The sequence below is a fragment of the Amphibalanus amphitrite genome, unplaced genomic scaffold, assembly GCF_019059575.1.
Source record: "Amphibalanus amphitrite isolate SeventyFive unplaced genomic scaffold, NRLGWU_Aamphi_draft 002434F_arrow, whole genome shotgun sequence".
Classification (NCBI taxonomy): domain Eukaryota; kingdom Metazoa; phylum Arthropoda; class Thecostraca; order Balanomorpha; family Balanidae; genus Amphibalanus; species Amphibalanus amphitrite.
In genome coordinates, this window is record NW_024883874.1 from 7,797 (window position 1) to 27,874 (window position 20,078).

Here is a 20,078-nt window from a genome sequence, read left to right on the forward strand (position 1 = left end):
ATTCGGTTTCAGATCATTTTTGTAGGTACTGTTTTGTTCCTGCATCGTCAATCGTGTGGTCTCGCTTCGATCTTGGATTGTTTTCCTCAAATATCTGATATTTCACTTTCTTACAAAGGTGATTTTTGCCCTTTTTGATAAACCACAGCTTCTTATTTTCTTTCCCAGTCTTCATGACAAGCACAATTCTGGATCATTTTTTTATCGGTAGCCAAACGCACGTAACGACTAAGCTGAACCCACGCTGACTTTCCGTTATTCATAAATCATAAGAATGGATATTTACTTGAAATAAATAAAAAAATTATACAATTTTAACTATAAATAAGACCAAAGGAACGGTACTTAGTCAATTCAACGCCAACAGTATTTGGATTTAAATGCCGCCGCAGCGCCAGAACACGGTAAAAATGATATAAAAATATCCTATTTCACGTGATTCATCAATCTGCTGTGCTACTTCATCCAGTTTGACCAAATTTGTCAGGTGGTGACTTGGACTGTCACGTTCTCAATGTGACTCACATGTACCTCTGCAAAAACGATTTTAGCATGATCCGACTCAGAAATGTTCATAGATCATGTTTGATTATTTTCCCTTCCCTGATTTGCATACGACGGGAATAAAGTTAAATGCTTTAAGGACAAGACGACTTTTTCAACTCATTTATAGGTAAATGACGTCACGGTGACGTCATCGGCTGCCCGAACATTGCAAAACTTCAGCTTTCAATTACGCCATGTGTTTGTAGCACAGGGACAAAATCTCAAAACAATATCTCAAATATCAACGACGTTACACTGCAATTCATTAAAAAGGTACCATTCTCCAAAAAAGATGAACCACGCAGTTGCACGTGCTCTGGAAGTGGTGCAACATTAGTTAGAGGTGCGCACCGGTCAGATTCGGATTCAGCGGTCATTTTTGTCCCAGAAACCACCCTTTGCTAAGCTCTACCCAATTTTGCGTTATTCGGCCCAAAATTGGGCCTCCTTCCCCTGACTAACAGAGCAAATTAATTTCAAATACATTCATATGACCTCATGTGATTGAGATCCCAAGACGCTTCCGCACCAAAAGAACGGCTAAACTTTTTCCCAAACGTATGTCACCAGCTTTGGAATTTACACACAAACAAGATTCAATGAGGGACGATTCAATCGTTTTTCTATCGGACCTACCGGGTGATCATTTGGGAATGAGATAAAGTAAGTGGCACGTGCAGATGTGTATTCAATAGCACACCAGACAAAAGATACGTCATTAGACTCGTCATCGTGGGACATTTTGTACTGCACACTATTATACACCTGCAAGCCACTGTTCATCTACAGCAGGTGCTCAAAGTGGCCACCCCCTTCTGAGCGGCACAGCTCAGCCCGACGGCGTGTGTGACGCGCCATCTTTCGCAGCTGCTCTTCGTCCATGTTGCGGGCGAAGTCCTCAACCAGTTCCTTCAGCTGTTCCAGCGTTTTGGGCTCGCTGCGCACGATCTGAGCCGTCACCAATGACCAGAAACAAAAGTCCAGACAAGACAGGTCGGGACTGTACGGCGGCCATCGGTGTTCACTGTTCCGGGAGATGACGCGGATGGCCAGGATGGACTCCTGTGAATTCTGGCTGACCCATGATGAGGAGTGGTTTGAGCGTGTACTCTGGAGTGACGAAACGTGGTTTGTTCTGCATCCGTCTCCAAACAAGAAGAACACCGTGTGCTGGTTGCCAGAGAATCCGAACAAGCTCGTGCCATGCAAGAAGGCCCAGGGGCAGAAGGTGATGGCGTGGGTGGGCGTGGTGGAATGGAAGTGCCTGCCAGTTCACTGGTTCACTGGCTCCGTCAACAGCGACGCGTACCTGGAGATGCTGCAGACGGTGGTGTGGCCTGCGGTGAGGGCTCGGGCGACATGCCACAGGTACTGGTTCCAGCAGGACGGCGCGCCGCCGCACGTCACTGCTCCCGTGATGGACTTCCTCCACTCGAAGTTCGGCGGCCGCGTCATCTCCCGGAACAGTGAACACCGATGGCCGCCGTACAGTCCCGACCTGTCTTGTCTGGACTTTTGTTTCTGGTCATTGGTGACGGCTCAGATCGTGCACAGCGAGCCCCAAACGCTGGAACAGCTGAAGGAACTGGTTGAGGACTTCGCCCGCAATATGGACGATGAGCAGCTGCGAAAGATGGCGCGTCACACACGCCGTCGGGCTGAGCTGTGCCGCTCAGAAGGGGGTGGCCACTTTGAGCACCTGCTGTAGATGAACAGTGGCTTGCAGGTGTATAATAGTGTGCAGTACAAAATGTCCCACGATGACGAGTCTAATGACGTGTCTTTTGTCTGGTGTGCTATTGAATACACATCTGCACGTGCCACTTACTTTATCTCATTCCCAAATGATCACCCGGTACTTAACCTATCTCGTATGATTTCAGTGCGATCCCAATCAGGTAAACTACCACACTTTTCGGCATGTTTCACCATTGCATACTTTACCTTTCTTAGATGTACATATTGAGAGGACGCCTAGCGGCATCAGATACAAAGTGTATAGGAAAATCACAAACAAAGAGGACTATATTCATTTCTTTTCAGCCCATAGCAGGAGAACGAAATCGGGGGTAGTGATTGGATTCTTCCTCAGAGCGATGAGAATATGTAGTCCCGAAAATCTGAAGGAAGAATGTGATCATATCACTGACGTTTTTAGAGGTTTGAGGTACCCCAGGGCATTTATAATTGAATGCTATAATAAGGCAAAAAGGATCAAGAATAGGACGGGAAACGAAACAAACGGAAAGACAAAGAACGCTATAGTTGTTGTACCCAGGTCACAGAATTGTGAAGCATTATCAAAGATGTTGAAGTGCTCCGATATTCAGATTGTGGAAAAGGCTGGGGAGAAGATTGGTCAGGTTGTAGCAAAAAAGAAAAAGTGTGACCGTAGTGAAACAAGTTTAGTGTATAAAATACCGTGCAAGGGGTGTACACAGCCTTATTTCGGTGAAACGTCGAGAGGGCTTAAGAACAGGTTAATGGAGCACAAGAGAGATTTTAGGAACCACAACATTAACAATGCAATGGTGAAACATGCCGAAAAGTGTGGTAGTTTACCTGATTGGGATCGCACTGAAATCATACGAGATAGGTTAAGTAGGTCCGATAGAAAAACGATTGAATCGTCCCTCATTGAATCTTGTTTGTGTGTAAATTCCAAAGCTGGTGACATACGTTTGGGAAAAAGTTTAGCCGTTCTTTTGGTGCGGAAGCGTCTTGGGATCTCAATCACATGAGGTCATATGAATGTATTTGAAATTAATTTGCTCTGTTGTACGCGTGCTGTTATTTCGTCTCCGTTTTGTATTTTGTGTGTTTTATTTATATATTTGCACACTGATGAAGTGATATCGAAACCGGTTTGTGCAATATATATGTGTTCACATTATCGCTTTTCACAAACGTCAAACTGTCATACCACAACAGTAGTACTTCCGTTATCTGTGACACTTCATATCATCTGCATGAAAAACAAATGTAAATATATACACAAACAAACGCACGGGAAATAACGAAAGGTCGCTCATATACCTGCACACTCGCAGTGACCGACGATTAACGCGAGATCAGTATTGACGATTGCTGACAACTCCACATCACTCATTGTGGCTATTCTGTGTCACAAGTCAAAAGATAAAACGATCAACGGGAAATATGGTTGAGGGGTAAAAACAGGCACACAGTCAAACAACACACATACGTCAGAAAATGCTAACCCCGTCCACCCTCCCCACCCCTATTGCACACCACCGACTTGACTGCTCGCTTAAAGCGTGCCGGGTTCAGCTCCAATGAGATCGACTGGGGGAGGCGGAGGGGGGGGGGGTCGTTGAACCGACGTTCCGTTCATGGCCATAAGTTCGACCTCATCCACGACCAGACGGCGTTTAGTGATAGACGGAACCGGAGACCCCGTGTTGTTGTCGTAGTTGTCCTCCATTGTAAGTGGTAGTCGACGGAAGAACTGACCAGGCCCCATGCCTGGAGCAAAAAAAAAACTGGATCAGTTCCAAGATTTTTTTTTTCTGTTGGGAGCTATTTTCGCAAACAACACAACTTTCCTTCAGACCAAGAAGCGCGATTTGCCAAAGTCGGAATATGAAGCACTTAAACAATATAAGATAATGTCAAAAGATACAACGTGTCAGACTCACCAAAGTCGATCAACCGCGGTGTCGGTGGCATGTGTCGGTGGCAAATGCTCATGTACCACCCGGCCCCGGAGCACTTCACTTCACTTCACTGCACTGCTGCACTGCACTTCCCTCCACCTCACTGCCTCCCGGAGCAGGGGCACGCACTCCCATGCCACGCACGACGGATTCCACCGATAATAGCTGATTTAAGCTATCATTCCAGAGCTATCACTCGGTGGCATGTGCCCGGAGCACTTCACTTCACTTCATATACCGGAGCACGTGCACACACTCCCACCACGACCAACGGACTCCACTAAAATGGCGCAACACGTGGCCGGAAACAGCTGGCACGCGCATGCGCATATCGCTCTGCGCCGTCAAAACGTGCTAAAGGGCTGGTGATAAGACTCCCAGAGATTTGTAAAGCAGGGCTTACTGCTTAGCTACTTTCTTTGGCGCCTATTTCAAATTTGTTTCCTCTGTAAGCATGTCCGGTTCTATTGTGATACTAACGTAAGCACCATATTCAGCATTACCAACTTCTAAAACACTTAAAATGGTTCTAATTAGAAATCCAGCTTGAAAGAGCACTCACTGATGGACCTGGTACTAGCAGAAGTAGACATTAAGCTCAGTAGAAGAATAGGTGATCTTAACTTATAATATTTGATGGGAATGTTAGCTATCATTAGCACAGTATTAGCACCATGCTTCTTTGTAAATACGTCGTAGGGTTCTTTTGACGCTAAAAGGTGCTACGAATAGCAGCCGTTAGTACCCCAAATGCTAAACTTTTTTTTACAGTGTACCTACCTACCTACCTACAGAAGAAACATAAAAATATTGTCATTTAAAATTATAAATTGCCATGCCATTCAAAGTTTCTATGTAATAAGGAAGGATACCTAGTGATTGGACAGGTGGATCATGATATTGAGGTTCAAGGGGTAGAATTGTAGCAGAAGATTCATTTAATGGGTGCAAAATAACCCAGTAGTTGACTCGCCCCTTAACCCAAATCAACACCTTTCACCTAAAAGCTGTCAATTTAATTTTGGCCATATTCCAACTCAATTTACACTAAATATCAGATATTGCAGTTGAAAGTTGGCTGCTCGGATTTTGGCAGTGTTCGTGATTTGGCCATTTACCCTACACCATGTCTATTTTAATGGATAATATGCATCAATAACATATTAACCATAGGGAAATAGAAATAAATATCTTACCTGCATGTGACGGTTTCGGTTAGACAGAGACTGACGGGCAGCCTGAAAAATCTTTCCACACAATGTGCATTTGAGACGTGGGATGTTGTCAGATTGGGAAGGAAGAGATTTGAAGTACCTATTTAGCGGTCCACGACTCTGGACGTGGCATGTCAATTGTCAATGTTAGGTACCTATGTGAAGAATTCAAAACATTTTATTGCAATACAATTTGAAACTGTTAGGACTGGGGGATAGGGATGAGGATTAAAAATATATTCAAAAGGAAATGGAGAGGACAGGGACTCTGGAACCACAGGATAAGTTAAGGACAAAGGAAGTAGGAACAAGGAAAATTAAAACGCGAAAACGGCACAGTGCGACTGCGAATCAAAGAAAACGTTTTGCCAATAAGTATGCTAAGCTTTTATAAATCCTTATTCTACGTCTTTTGATTTTTTGGTAAGATGACGTCATTGATTATCATATAGTATGGTAGATCATCATAAAATAAATCGGTTGTACAACACCAATTTCGTTTTAATTATTAGGTATTTCATTTAAAACCACTTTATAATATTCGGTAAAATATTTTAAGGAATATGAAATATATTGAATATGTTATGCTTAGGCTCTCAGGAGAAAAGGATCAACAAACGTTCTGCTGCATATTAAACAATGCAGCAAATTAGCTATTAATTAGGTACGCAAACGTAATTAGCGAGACGAAAACGGCGCTTTTGTTTCAGTTATTTTTGTAGGGGTTTCAGATATTTATGAGTTCAGTGGGTTGTTTCTGAGGAGATGTGGAGATGTGAATTATTAATTAATCACACTTTATTAGTATATAGGGCCTTGCACTTTATCATCTGGATTAAAAAAAAGTTTCCTGCTGAGTGCAGAAAGGTAGGTAGGTGCATCGCCAGGTTCTATCACCAGGATTGGAGCAGTTATTGCAGTTGAAAGTCAAAGTTGGCTGCTCATGTTTAGGCACTGTTCTTTATTTGGCCCTCTACCCCATATTGCAGTTGTGATGACAAGCGGTTTTCAGTGTAGTTTTATGATCTTTGATGTCATCAATTGGTGTCATTATTTTTCGTCAACTAAAACTTATTTGAACCTTCCATTCAATCGACTCAATCATACAAGTCACTCTAATTTTCGGGAATCAAATCAGTCAACCGCTGAAGTCAAACGAGTCAGTCAACCAGTCATCTCGAAAAGTCAATCGACTCAATCCAATCAACTCAAAATACGCGTTGAAACAAATCAATCAATTCAATCGACTTGATTGGTATACAACCCTGCTCTATACTCCTCCTGTTATGTCTACCCACTCACTATAACGCTTGGAGATGAGCCTTCAGCAACCCATCGGCCATCACATCTTGCCATTGTTTCTTATACCATTACCTCATGCATCTCCGCCTCCCGCCCATGCCAATCCTCCCATATCCCCTACTGACCACTCCTACCCCTGTCGTCCCGCCTCAATTCACCATTCCGCCCGCCTATCCTCCCGCCAATACCATCCACCCATTCCACTCCCTGTTCTCCCTGTCTGGCAGCCGTCACTATCATGTTTTCCCTCCACGAGATCAAAGCTGCACCGCTGACGCTGCTCCGCGCGAGCTGTGATGGGAGCAGACACCCGTGACGAATTCCCGCCGGGTCGTGACGGGGGCTCTCCGGTTTTGTGAGACAGACACGACACTTGGACCGTGTTGAGTGACGCCAGCAGCGGAGGATTTGACGGGCGTATGTCACACTCACGTGCCAGACGCAGTGTTGACGTCATCATTGAAAGATGAGACAAGTCGGGGGTGGTGATGTGAATGATTGAATTAGCTTGACGAGGAGATGTGCTAAAAGGGTGTCTAGGCTCGAGCTCTTAGTCATAACAAAGCGTAGCTTTGCGAAAAGCCAATCCATCACATCTTGCCATTGTTTCTAACCAATAACCTCCAAACCAAAGTCCAAACCAAAGCTTACGAAAAGCTTGCACATAAAAAGCGTTGAGAAACAAGCGTATGGAGAGTGGAGACCAGAAGCCAAAGTGGAGGACCCCTCCCCGAACTGCATCTCTTCAGATTTTGGTCATAAGAGGCCTTGGCTGAAGGTCATATGTAGGCCCTGGCCTGTCTCACCCTCCTCCCTATTTACACGTTTATGTTGGAATATATGAGTAGGTAAACAAATAGTATACTAGATCACTCGTCAATCAGTGGTGACTGGCCTAAAAGCACCGGCTCGTGCACTCACCATCAGCGTTCCCTCCGACGGATCTCTGGTGACCATTCCGTCGGCTGGCGAGGCGCAGTTCGGGCCTGTGTATCAATTATGATCAGCACCGGTGGCGATCATTTTTCTCCGGCCGCAGATTTACGGCACCACTCCGTATCACTGGAGGCCGCTTCTTCGATCACCGGCCGACCATTTATCAGGCCTTTCCGAGAGGAATTATGCCACTCTGTCGGGCCATTCATCACACCCCGACTGGGGATGGAAGGTGCCGGACGCCTGGAAAAATCATCACTCCGGTGTCGTTCACGCCACACGTCGTTAGAGGCGATGGCATAAAACGTCCGAGAGCAGGCCATTTAGCCGGTAATCTATGTTGGCCCGGTTATAAATGGGTTGGAGCGGTGGGCCGGTGGCTTTTTAGACGCTCCGCCCGCGGAGGTGCTCTAATTTGACAGAGTCATCCTACGCTGACGCGGCGAACCCCTTCATCGGCTGGTGGGTTTTCGAGACTGAGAAGGCTATTTATCGTGATTCGTTTCATCGGCCGCCGCTTGTAATTAGACGCGTATAGATTTAAAACTAGTGTGATATCTAGTGTGCATTAGCGCGCCTCTCTTCTCTCTCTCTCTCTCTCTCTCTCTCTCTCTCTCTCTCTCTCTCTCTCTCTCTCTCTCTCTCTCTCTCTCTCTCTCTCTCTCTCTCTCTCTTTCTCTCTCTCTCTCTCTCTCTCTCTCTTTCTATCTCTCCTCTCTCTCCCTCTTTCTCTGACTCTTTTCCGCAGTTTCGTTTCAAAATTAACATTTCTATTCCAGAAATATCTAGATTCGCGTTCTCAGTGTAATTGTAAGCGGATTTCCGCTTACATGTTATGCGAGCGGATACTGGGCCTACCAGAAGTGAAAGTGGCAACTCTAAATTCGTCCTGCGCTGCAATAATGTCCTTGGTTTGTTGTCGCGTGTTTAGTGCTATTTAGTTATGATACTGATTTGTAATGACTATTTTATTATTTGATATTGATCGGTACCAATGTTTCTTTAGTTATGTGTCATATTTCTTATCCGAAGAGTTTTAGACTTCCTGTAATGATTTCGTCCAATGATGTAGCTGCGCGCCACGCGAGAGCCAATCAGGTAACCGCTTATTCTGACCAATGAGAGAGCAGCCGAATTTCCGTTGAGCCCCCGTCGCGTCCAGAGCGGGAATTCGGTGCGCCGCGACATGGCGAGGATCGAGATGTGCTTGGATTGCGCCTGCTTGAACGGTGGGTTTCAACTTTCGTGATAATTACTGTTTATTTTACTTCACATTCTCTAATAACGGGTTTTGATATTTCGTGCCGGCTTTGTATGTGTCGGGATTGTGACAGTTGTTTGTCTTTTCTTTCTAGGGCGTTTCAATTTGTTTGTTGTCTGCTTGTGCTGAATACACGCTTGGTTGGCTCCGAGTTCGGCGTGTGCCTCTGACGCCAGCGGCCGGGGCTAGACGCTTACATCTGGTGGCAGCGGTGGGATGCTCTGAGCTCGACGGCCTAAGCTTGACGGCCTGCATCTGGCGTCAGTAGGATTCTCCGAGCGCGACGGCCTACATCTGGCGTCAGTATAAGATTCTCCGAGCGCGACAGCTGACTGCTCAGCGTCTACACGCCGGTGAGACCTATCCAGTTCGGACTTATCCGATAGCGGGATGTGCCTGAATCCGATAGCGGGATGTGCCTGAACGTTTGTGTCACCCGATCTAAGCGATCGCCCTTTGACCATTGTTGGAGCGGGTAATCCTGCCTCGCGGTCCGAGGACTACCGGCCACTCCCGATGGAGACTGGAACGAGTGCACTCCCCCCTGTTGCGGACACGAGCACCTTCTGACCCCCCGGAGACTCAGGTGCTTCCCCCCCCCCTGCCGAGGACGCCGTGCGTGGTATTCTCCGGTGACAATGCGCGCACTACCCCCCCCCCCCCTTATGAAGACGCACGTGGACAATTGAAGCTGAGGTGTGCCCAACTGGGCTGACGTGGACATAAACATTTGGTGGTTGGGGATATGAGTGGTGACAAGGGTGTTTCATTGATACTGTGTGTCATGTATGTGCTTGGTTTGGGAAGGTGTGATGTTGGTTGCTGGTAAAGTGTTGCGGTCTCACTGTAACGAGGTAATGCTGGCTCTACGATTTCTTTTTCCATTGTAAAACGTCCTTTCCATCGCCTTTCTCGCAGTAATTTGAGCATTTAATTTTAGCGTAACTTGTTGAATTACTCTCCGTATTAACGACTCTGCGGTTCCCCTTACATCACCGATTTTTTTTTCCGTTGGAAGTGTGCCAAATTTGACATTCAGCATGGCGACGCAGTCACTATCGGTCGGTCTGCCGTCTTTCGCCGGTAAGGGCAGTGTCTCTCGTTTCATCGCGGACTTTGACACGTTTGCAGTCCTACAAGGATGGGATGACGATAAAAAAGTAGCTCTGCTGCCTCTGTGCTTGTCCGGAATTGCGAGGGACGCCTATGATGCCTTCCCGACCGAGTGCAAGAAGAAGGTAGGCGACGCGTGCAAGAGATTGGAACTGGCTTTCCCCTCCGGCGACAAAGTCGAGGCACAGGTCCAGCTCCGGTCTTTGAGACTCACAACAGATGACAGCCTTGATGCTTTTGTGGTGAAGCTTCGAGGGCTAGTCAGTCGCGCATTTCCCGACACCCGACATACCGATCAGGACCCCTTGCTGTACAATTACTTCCTCCAATCACTGCCACCGACATATCAACAAGCGCTAATAGGCGAGGGCATCCAGACGTTCGACAGTGCGGTGGCAAAGGTGAGAAACCTCTCATGCGCCGCGAAGGTGGCAGCGAGCCAGACGGTTCGGCAGGTAGCGGCCACAGACGAGACAGACCTACTTCGTCGGAAAGTTCAGGAGCTGGAGTTGAAACTCTCGCGACTGGAGCGTCCGCAGGTAAGCGCTCGTTCTCCCCCAGTGTCCAGCAGCGGCCGTACTTGCTTCTGTTGTGGGAGGCCCGGTCACAACCAGGCGCGGTGTCGGCAAAGGCACCTGCCGTGTCATGTGTGTGGGACCAAAGGACACTTGGCCCGGATGTGCACGCAGCAGGTAAACCCCCAGCGGGCTGGGCCCGGCCCCGACCCCAGACCCGAGCAGCAGCGGACCCCAGTCTCAGGGTTCCAGCGGGGACCAGGTCCACATCAGTGGGATGCCAGACCACAGGACCAGCGGCCGCAGCCGTTGCAGCCGCCCCGGATGGCCCAGTCGTTGCAGCCCGAGCAGATGAGAGGACAGTCCACTTGAATGCTGACATGACATTTAACGCTGATGTGGGAGGTGTGACGTGTTCAGTGACGCTGGACACCGGCAGCAGCATTAATATCATTCACAAATCCGTTTTTGATGTGCTCCCCAAGGCCCCTCCCCTTTTCACTACGGCCACAGTGGCACACACGGTTAGCAGGGACCCCCTACCACTGATCGGTCGTACACAGATTGCCGTTAAAGTTGCTGGAGAAGTAGTGGTGGTTCCATTCTATGTTTCGGATCAGATTGACTGCACTGTTTTGTTGGGATTGGAGTTCTTTGGCGTGTGCCCGTGTGTTCTGGATCTCACCAAGAGTCAGCTGATCCTCAGCTCTGCGAAAATGGTCAGAACCATCTCCGCTTCAGTCTTCTCGGTGGGTAAGGTGATTTGTCAGAGAGACATCGCGGTTCCGGCCGGACACGAGGTTTTCTTTCCAGGTTTTGTTCCAAACGTCGACTTCAGAGGGCCAGCACTGTGCGAGCCATTGCTTGAAGTCCCGGGACTCGAGTTGGTCCCTTCCATGGTGCAGGTAAACGGTCAGAGTGTTCCGTGCCTTGTGAGAAACATTACAACTGAGCCGGTCACGATCCCCAAGCGTGCGGAGATCGGTAGACTGGAAGTGGGCGTGGCTGAGTTTCCAGTCCCTTCAGGTGACGCAGATCCCAATTGGCGTGAAAAGATAGACCTGTCAGACACAGACCTCAGTAAGGAGCAGAAGGAGAAGGTGACCGAGCTGCTGACCAAATATAGTGACATGTTTGATGGTCGGTTGGGCTTCACATCCGCGGTGGAGCATCACATCGACACAGGTGACAGTCCGCCGATACGTTCAGCACCCCATCGCGTCCCACCATTCCTGGAGGATAAGGTAAGGGCCGAGATACAACGCTTGGTGGATCTAGGGGTTCTGGAAGAGTCGAATGGATATTGGAGTAGTCCTGCATGCTTTGTCGCAAAGAAAGATGGACGAGTCCGGATCTGTGCTGACCTCCGAAAGGTTAACGCTGTGACTAAGATGCCTGCTTATCCTGTCCCCAGAATAGACACGATTCTAGATTCCCTGGGTGGAAATTCAATGTTCTGTGTGCTTGATCTTCGCATGTGTTATTTTCAAATCGGTGTGAGAGAAGAGGATCGTCCTAAAACGACTATCGTCACCCCGTTCGGCGCTTGGCAGCACCTTCGGCTCCCGATGGGACTCAATGGTGCCGCGGCTAGCTGCGCCCGCATGCTCGATATTGTTTTGCGCGATCTTCCCAAGGGCACGTGTCATTCCTACTTTGATGATGTTTGTTTGGGTGGTAAGACGTTCGAGGAGACACTTGAGAAGCTCGAGCTAGTTCTAGACAGGCTCCACCGAGCCGGTCTCACGATCAATCTGGAAAAGTGCTCCCTGTTCCGTTCGAGTGTCAAATTCTTGGGACATGTGGTGGATGAGAGTGGCTTGTCTCTCGACCCCGACCGTGTGAGCAAAGTGCGCGACTGGCCGATTCCGCGGACAGCCAAGCAGCTCTCCTCATTCCTAGGGCTGGCTGGTTACATGCGCAAATTTGTCAAAAATTTTGCGAGCATCTCTGCACCGCTCTTCAAGCTGTTGCAGAAAGACGTGAAGTTCCAGTGGTCAGAGGAGGCGCAGTTCTCGTTCGACCGGCTTCGCAAAGCCCTCAGTGAAGCCCCAGTGCTGACGCTGCCCGATTTCAGCCGAGACGCAGGTCCTTTTATTCTTGATTGTGATTGTTCTGACACCCAGGCGGGCGCCGTGCTGCTACAGGTTCAGGGTGGCGTGGAGAAAGTGATCGCGTATGGGAGTCAGAAGCTGTCAAAATCGCAGATGAATTACGGTACCACTCAGAAAGAACTGCTAGCGGTAGTGATCTTCGTGCAAAAGTTTTCTGCGTACCTGGAAGGTAAGGAATTTAAAGTACGGAGTGATCACGCGAGTCTCCGATGGCTGCTCAATTTCCGCAACCCGACTGGCATGCTTGCCCGCTGGTTCCAGATCTTGTCTCAGTTCCACTTCACCATCGAGTATCGCCCAGGCGCCCTCCACACAGTGCCAGACGCTCTCTCCCGCAGACCAGACGAGCAGACTGATCAGTCATGTCAGACGGACCCAGAGACTGAATACTGCTTTCAGGTAAGGTCAGACGATTGGTCGACCAGCTACATTCGCTCGGAGCAAGACAAGGATGAGGATATCGCGGAAATATCGAAGTGCGTCTCCGCGGGAACCAAGCCTAAAGCTAAGGATCTACCCCAGTCGTGTCGCAAATACTTGTCGCAGTGGTCCAGATTGCGACTGGTAGGCGGAGTTCTGTTCCGCGTGTACAGAAGAAGGCCTGGCGATTCTGATCAGCTACAGGTAGTGCTGCCCAAGAGTCTGATCTCAGGGGCGCTGACTTCTCTGCACGCCGGACCCACGGGAGGTCATTTCGCTAGTGATAAGTTGTTAGCTCAAGCTAGGTTAAGGTTCTGGTGGCCCGGCATGGCTGTAGATATAGAAAAGTTCTGTAAGTCGTGTCACCGCTGCGGCGAGCGGAACAAGCCGGTTCCCGCCCCGCGAGCGTCCCTGGGCCAGCTGCCAGCCTCATCGCCCATGGAGGTAGTAGCGCTCGACATTTTGTCTGGCCTGCCAGTGACGTCGCAGGGGCACAGACACTTGCTCGTAGTTATCGATCATTTTTCGCGATTTGTAGAGTGTATTCCGTTGAAGACACAAGAGGCGACTGAGGTAGCTCAGGCGTTTGTCAGAGAGTTTGTGTCTCGATATGGGGTGCCAAAGACGATCCATTCGGATTTGGGTGGCTGCTTCACCGGGGAAGTTATGAAGCTCACGTGCCAGTTACTGGGGATAGAGCAGTCACATACCACGGCATTCCATCCGATGGGTAATTCAATCTGTGAAAGAATCAATCGTACGGTGCTTGGTATGCTGTCTAAATTCCTTGAGGATCACGAGCACTCAGACTGGGACATCCACCTGCCCCTTTTGATGCTCGGGCTCCGCAGTCAGGTGCACCGCTCCCTCGGCGTGTCACCGTACTGCGTACTTTTTGGCAGGGAGCCAAGGCTGCCCGCCGATGCCGAGTACGCCGGTCCTACTCGGTGCAGGACCCGACCCATCACGGAGTATCTAGAGAGGCTGCAGACCAATCTGCGTGCTCTGCACAAAGTAGCACTAGAGAACTCGAACAGAAGTCATCAGAAGAACAAGGAGATTTATGATAGAAAGCTAAATGAGAATAGTTACCTACCCGGAGACAAAGTGTATCTGCATAAGGGAATCGTTCCGCGCGGTCAGTATTACAAGTTTTTGCGTCCTTGGAAGAGAGCAGTAGTAGTAGATCAGGTCGGTCCTCTGAACTATAGGATCAGACTAGAAGGAGCTAGGTCTACGCTCATCGTACACCACAACAGGTTGAAGCCTCGAGTGGATACCGGAGAAGGTGAGTCACCGGTGACCGCACCGACAGCGTCCGTCTCACGGACGGACCCCGCCGCGAGACCACAGCCGGCTGTCGGGACAGCAGCAGGCGTGACCTTTCCGACAGGCCGAAGGAGGATGGATGGTGTCAGTGACAATCAGAGGGTAAGTGGTGCGCAGTGTGAAGGTAGGCCTAGTTGCCAACCAGCTGACGCCGCTAGTCTTGACGACTCAGGACCGCCGGCCCTGTCCCTGCTGAATCCGTTCGCCATATCTTTCGCCCCGCAGACACCCCCAGTTCAGACAGAGACAGCGCGTGAGACACGTGAGACGCCAGAGGGAGTCGCAGAACCGATAGCAGGTTCAGCTCCGACTGGACCAGCAGAGGTGCCGCCCGACGTGGCGAACACTCAGGTTACCGCAGATATGCGCAGTCCCGAATTGCGTAGGTCAACACGAGTAGTCATTCCTCCCGACAGGTATTCGCCGTGATTTTCCGTTGTGGGTACCTATCACACAGAGCTGCTGTGTGCTGCTGTCGTTTTTAATGTTTAATACTGGGTGAAAGGCAATGACATTGGGCGATAACTTGACTTGAGATTCCTATCGTAGTAAGAACAGCTGCAAGCGAGCCTTAGTGTTACCTCTGTACAATGGGCACCTAGGTAGTTCTCTAGCGAATGGAGAAGCGCACGAGCTGAGCTGCAATACGGAGTTATTCAGTTGAGACCGAACATGTTTAGCCGTCCAGTTAAAAAAAAAAGTTCCTTTGTTCGTAGGTCGATGCGTTGTATTGTATGTGTAAATAATCGAGAAGTCTCTTCGCGTTAGGGAGGAAGGGTGTAAGCGGATTTCCGCTTACATGTTATGCGAGCGGATACTGGGCCTACCAGAAGTGAAAGTGGCAACTCTAAATTCGTCCTGCGCTGCAATAATGTCCTTGGTTTGTTGTCGCGTGTTTAGTGCTATTTAGTTATGATACTGATTTGTAATGACTATTTTATTATTTGATATTGATCGGTACCAATGTTTCTTTAGTTATGTGTCATATTTCTTATCCGAAGAGTTTTAGACTTCCTGTAATGATTTCGTCCAATGATGTAGCTGCGCGCCACGCGAGAGCCAATCAGGTAACCGCTTATTCTGACCAATGAGAGAGCAGCCGAATTTCCGTTGAGCCCCCGTCGCGTCCAGAGCGGGAATTCGGTGCGCCGCGACATGGCGAGGATCGAGATGTGCTTGGATTGCGCCTGCTTGAACGGTGGGTTTCAACTTTCGTGATAATTACTGTTTATTTTACTTCACATTCTCTAATAACGGGTTTTGATATTTCGTGCCGGCTTTGTATGTGTCGGGATTGTGACAGTTGTTTGTCTTTTCTTTCTAGGGCGTTTCAATTTGTTTGTTGTCTGCTTGTGCTGAATACACGCTTGGTTGGCTCCGAGTTCGGCGTGTGCCTCTGACGCCAGCGGCCGGGGCTAGACGCTTACATAATGGCGATTCTGCCTTCCAGAAGGTCCCTCACGACTCACCGGCCTTCCTACCGTTCCTCTACCCTCCCAGGGCACCCCTCCCCGTCCTCCCTGCCCTCCTACCGTCCTCGGCCGTCTGCCCCCCGCCGTCCTCACCCACCCCCCTCTGATCTCACGTCAGACCAAACGTGCCGCGCCGAGAAATGATCCTGTTTTTCGGCGCACATGAAATCCATTCAGCTCGGCTCGTCGAGTCCATTACTGTGGTGCCACAGATTGGCAAACACCTGGCTGGGCGCGCTGTGCCCGGTCCGGCCCGGTCCGGGAGGGGCGCACCGCCCGCCGGCACGTGCCCAGCGGGGGTGACAGAGCCAATCTCGGGCCACGGCGGGGGGTGACAGGTCCGCAGAGCCCGCGGATGACGGCCGGCCGCCGTCGACCGCCCGGCCGTGGAGGGATTCTGGGGCGGACCATGGGAATTTGGCCGGACAGGTAAGAAGGGAATGCTGTAAATTGTGGGGTAGGTTGTTCTAGTGACGTTTATGCAGATTTCGGCTCAGCCGGTGTAGATTTACATGGGCAATGGGCATGTGTGGTGGCCTCTTTCAAAACCTGACGAATGGTCGAATGCGCATTGACATGACCCTCTTTACAAATATTTTCAGTACATGAACATTTTATATAAACATTTTACTTTTCTTTGAATACAATTACTTGTACATACACTTCAGTGTCTGAAGACAAATTATTTCAAAAACTATGCGATCTACATTCTCATAAACCTGCAGGAGAGCAGTGGTCACGTCGACACCTCCATCCGCTCCGCTCGGTGACGACGACGCTGAGGGCCGTTTGGCGCGGGCTGTAAGCTGTTAGCCTTCCCCACACAATGGCACTTCATCTCCCCTGTCCCTCCCTGCCCTCACCTCCCGCCGCGCGCCGTGTCCCATAACTCTGCCTGGCGCGGCGCGCGCGGCGGTGTCCTGCAGGGCAGCCGCCTGGGCCCACCACTCTTTGCGGCGGGCGCGCGCGGCGGTGTCCCGCAGGGCGCCTGTCTGGGGCCGCCACTCTTCGCGGCGGGGTGCGGCATAAACAGGACTCTGCGCGCCGGGAGGTGCCATGCATCAAAGGCTGCTGATGATGTGACGGATGTGGACCGGGAGGTGCTGGCACCGCGCCACGGCGGCAACTTCAGGCAGGGTGCAGCTCAGCCTCAGAGCGAGCGGCAAGCGGGAGCGGGGGAGTGGAGGGCGGTCGGTGGACGTAGGTGAGATAATAGCTGAGACGTAGCTGAAATAATATTGAGATATTATTTCAGGGGCCGTATGTCAGTAAATCTAAAACTGAATATTTGAGGGTTAGCATTTTTAAATCTAACAAACCACCTTTTTAATAAATCCAGCGTAAACGACCTCAGGTAAGGTTTATGCAGATTGCCTCAGTCGTGACAGAGAAAACGGAATTTTTCCTCTTTCGAGTAGCAAATTTGAAGCATCATTATGCAATTACACGGGCAGTATGAGAACATACGAAAGAATACGGTGTCACTGCAACTAATCAGACATTTTTTGCAGTGCTGCAATTTCTGCAAAGGCAAATGACCCAGCCGTGACGGAGACATAATCTAGCCTCCCCTTTTGTGCACATGACTGGTCCATACGTCTAACAGCTGCGCCCAGGCTATGATACCTCCTTAGAAATGCCACTCCGACGCCGTAATCAATCTTCATTTATACATGGTATGTTCATTACTCACGGCTGAAGAATCGGGCTAAATGAAGGGCCGACATGACGAGCCAGACACGGAGTTTCTACTGACGGCGATGAGTCTTGACAGTGAACCATGCTTTGAGGGCACCTGAGCAGTGAGCAGTGAGCACTGACGGTTGCTATAGTGGTGAAAGCATAAGGGAAGAACGAGAAGGATCCTATGACATCAATATCTTAGATAGAGCTCCTAGAATAGTGCGTAAGACGAAATACGCAATGGTCGTGAAAAGGCACGACCATTGCGTATTATAAAAGGCAACATTTAGTTGGAAAGATAAGTGAGAAAGAGCGAGATAAATCCTGAGCTCCTTATAGAAGCGTCAAACATTCACTCGAAACGTTCAGTCACCATTCTGCGGTAGGACAGGAGCATCATAAAAGCGTAGCCGAACTGTGGTGTAGCACTGTCTTGCAAAGTGTAGCATAGCGTCACAGGTCCATGGCGTAACGTAGTGTGGCGTTATGAGACATAACATGAGCTAACATTGCATAAATTACTGCGTAGTATGCGTAGCGTCTCATGGTGCGGGAAAAATGCAGCATAAAGCGACGCAGCGTAGCACGACGCAGTATAACGTAGCATGTGACCTAGCGTAGCGTAAAGCGGCAGAGCGTAGGATGTGACATAGAGACTAGAGTTGCCCCTATCCTCCGGCTGACGTGCCGAGGCCGACACCATCAGATCCCAGCTCGACGGACGGCGCTGACGCGTGTCTGATCATCGCCGAAACTGATTGGTCGTCTGATGGCGGCGCGTGACAGCCGATCACGCTGATTGGTTAATAATTAGCGACAGTAACGAGCGCCGTCGACAGAGAACACTGCCGTGACCGAGGTGTTAGTGACGGTCGGCCGAGCGCTGAGTGTTCTTCAGAGTGCACAGCGGCGAACGACACTCGACGGGGAATGATGACGCTGTAGAGTGTTTATGGTAATGAGGAACTGGCGGCTAGGAAAGGAATAATGGCACGTGCAGTTAGATTGCATGAACACTGTGAGGTGAATGACCGCTATTCAGTGTGATTCAAAATGCACCAGACCGTTGCTATTATTTGTGGTGATCGGTCGATGAACTTTTCTTATGGTGCTTGTTGCTTCGTGTTGTTAGATACGTTCATCAGATAATGATTAATGGCACCTGTGGACTTTCTCAAAGATGTAGTTCGTTTTCAGGCAGCTAATAAATCCTCACAGTTTGTTAATCAAAATACAGCAAGTCAATTAGCTTCACTTCAAAGTTTCTCGATTGCTTGTTTTCATCTCTCCCTGTCAGAATCCATCACCATCACATCATCTCTCTGATGCAGAACAAATACCTCCCGCTGACCGGCGACCCCGGGGGCGGCGCACCGCCGTCTCGGGGTCACCAGAGGTCAGCCGGGCCGTCCACCAATCACGGGACGCCTCCCCAGCGCGCTGACAGGCCGCGCTGCCTGCTCTAACCACGTCCTGTCACCGGGCGTGACGAGTGGGGCGGGCCACACGTCAGATCTCTATTAAATTTCCCTTTCCGTTTCGTTAATGAGCACTGCTCCGGCCGGTGAAATTATACGGCGGCAGTCGCCGCCACCGCCGAGCACCCCTCAATAACGCGCCGTCCACAAAATTGCCGTCCATTTGCATAAAAACGCCGTTTATCTGACGGCGCATCTGAGCGATCGTATTTCACGTGGACAGCTACAAAGGGCACCGCCGTCAGGCTCTAATGAGATAAGGTGCTACGTGATTCGTTACCGCGCCGTGACGTCATCAATCACGTGACGCGGTGGCCGGGCGCGTGACAGGCCGTTGTCATAGCGACGGCCGAGATGCAAAGATACGCCGCTTTGAGGGCGGCGCACGGCGCGGCGGTCGGACGGACGGCGCCACAATCGCGCCCACCGCGCCACAATGAGCGCGCAGCGCTGCGGCAAACGCGGAACGAATGTCGGCGGCGAGATGAGGCATTCATGGCTGTCACGGCGATCAGAGATCCGGTCTGTTATCGCTGAAACATGATGATGGATGGGCGACAGGTCGGGTCAGCTGTCAGGGCGGAGGTATTCGGATGGAAATTCACACGTGCCAGCCTAACTGACGCCTGTCACGGAGAGTATTCAGACCGGAATGGGGATACAAGCTCGGAAAATTGGCTCTGAAATGGCTAATTCGGCGGCTGTCTATCGAGCTGAGCGAGAAAGCACGTCAATACGACTAACTTGTGCATTCTATCAAAAATATAGGCAAAATGTTTAAGCGACAAGCGTCCTATCACTTTTTCATCAGAAATTATGGTCTTCAACAAATGAAAAATATTCCATAAACTATGACAAGTCTAAGGTTAAACTGAGTTTACGGGTTTTCATGAGCAGTGAGTTGATTGCATAACGCCTCCCTTGAACCTTCCATAATTTTCTACCCGAGCCACCCTAATGCGCCCACCATGGAGTAAATAAACACTTGCCCCATTGTACAATGTACATTGTACAATCA

The 20,078-nt window shown here is 49.7% G+C and overlaps 1 protein-coding gene across 1 annotated transcript; it reads left to right on the forward strand.

The window, feature by feature from the left end:
* Positions 1-1,582: 1,582 nt before the first annotated feature.
* LOC122376980 lies at positions 1,583-12,847 on the forward strand (the record flags this gene model as incomplete). Its single annotated transcript, XM_043356944.1, has 2 exons — positions 1,583-2,182; positions 12,691-12,847. Coding segments are annotated over exons 1-2 (757 nt in total), but the record flags the coding sequence as incomplete, so codon positions are not given.
* Between the last annotated feature and the right edge of the window lie 7,231 nt (positions 12,848-20,078).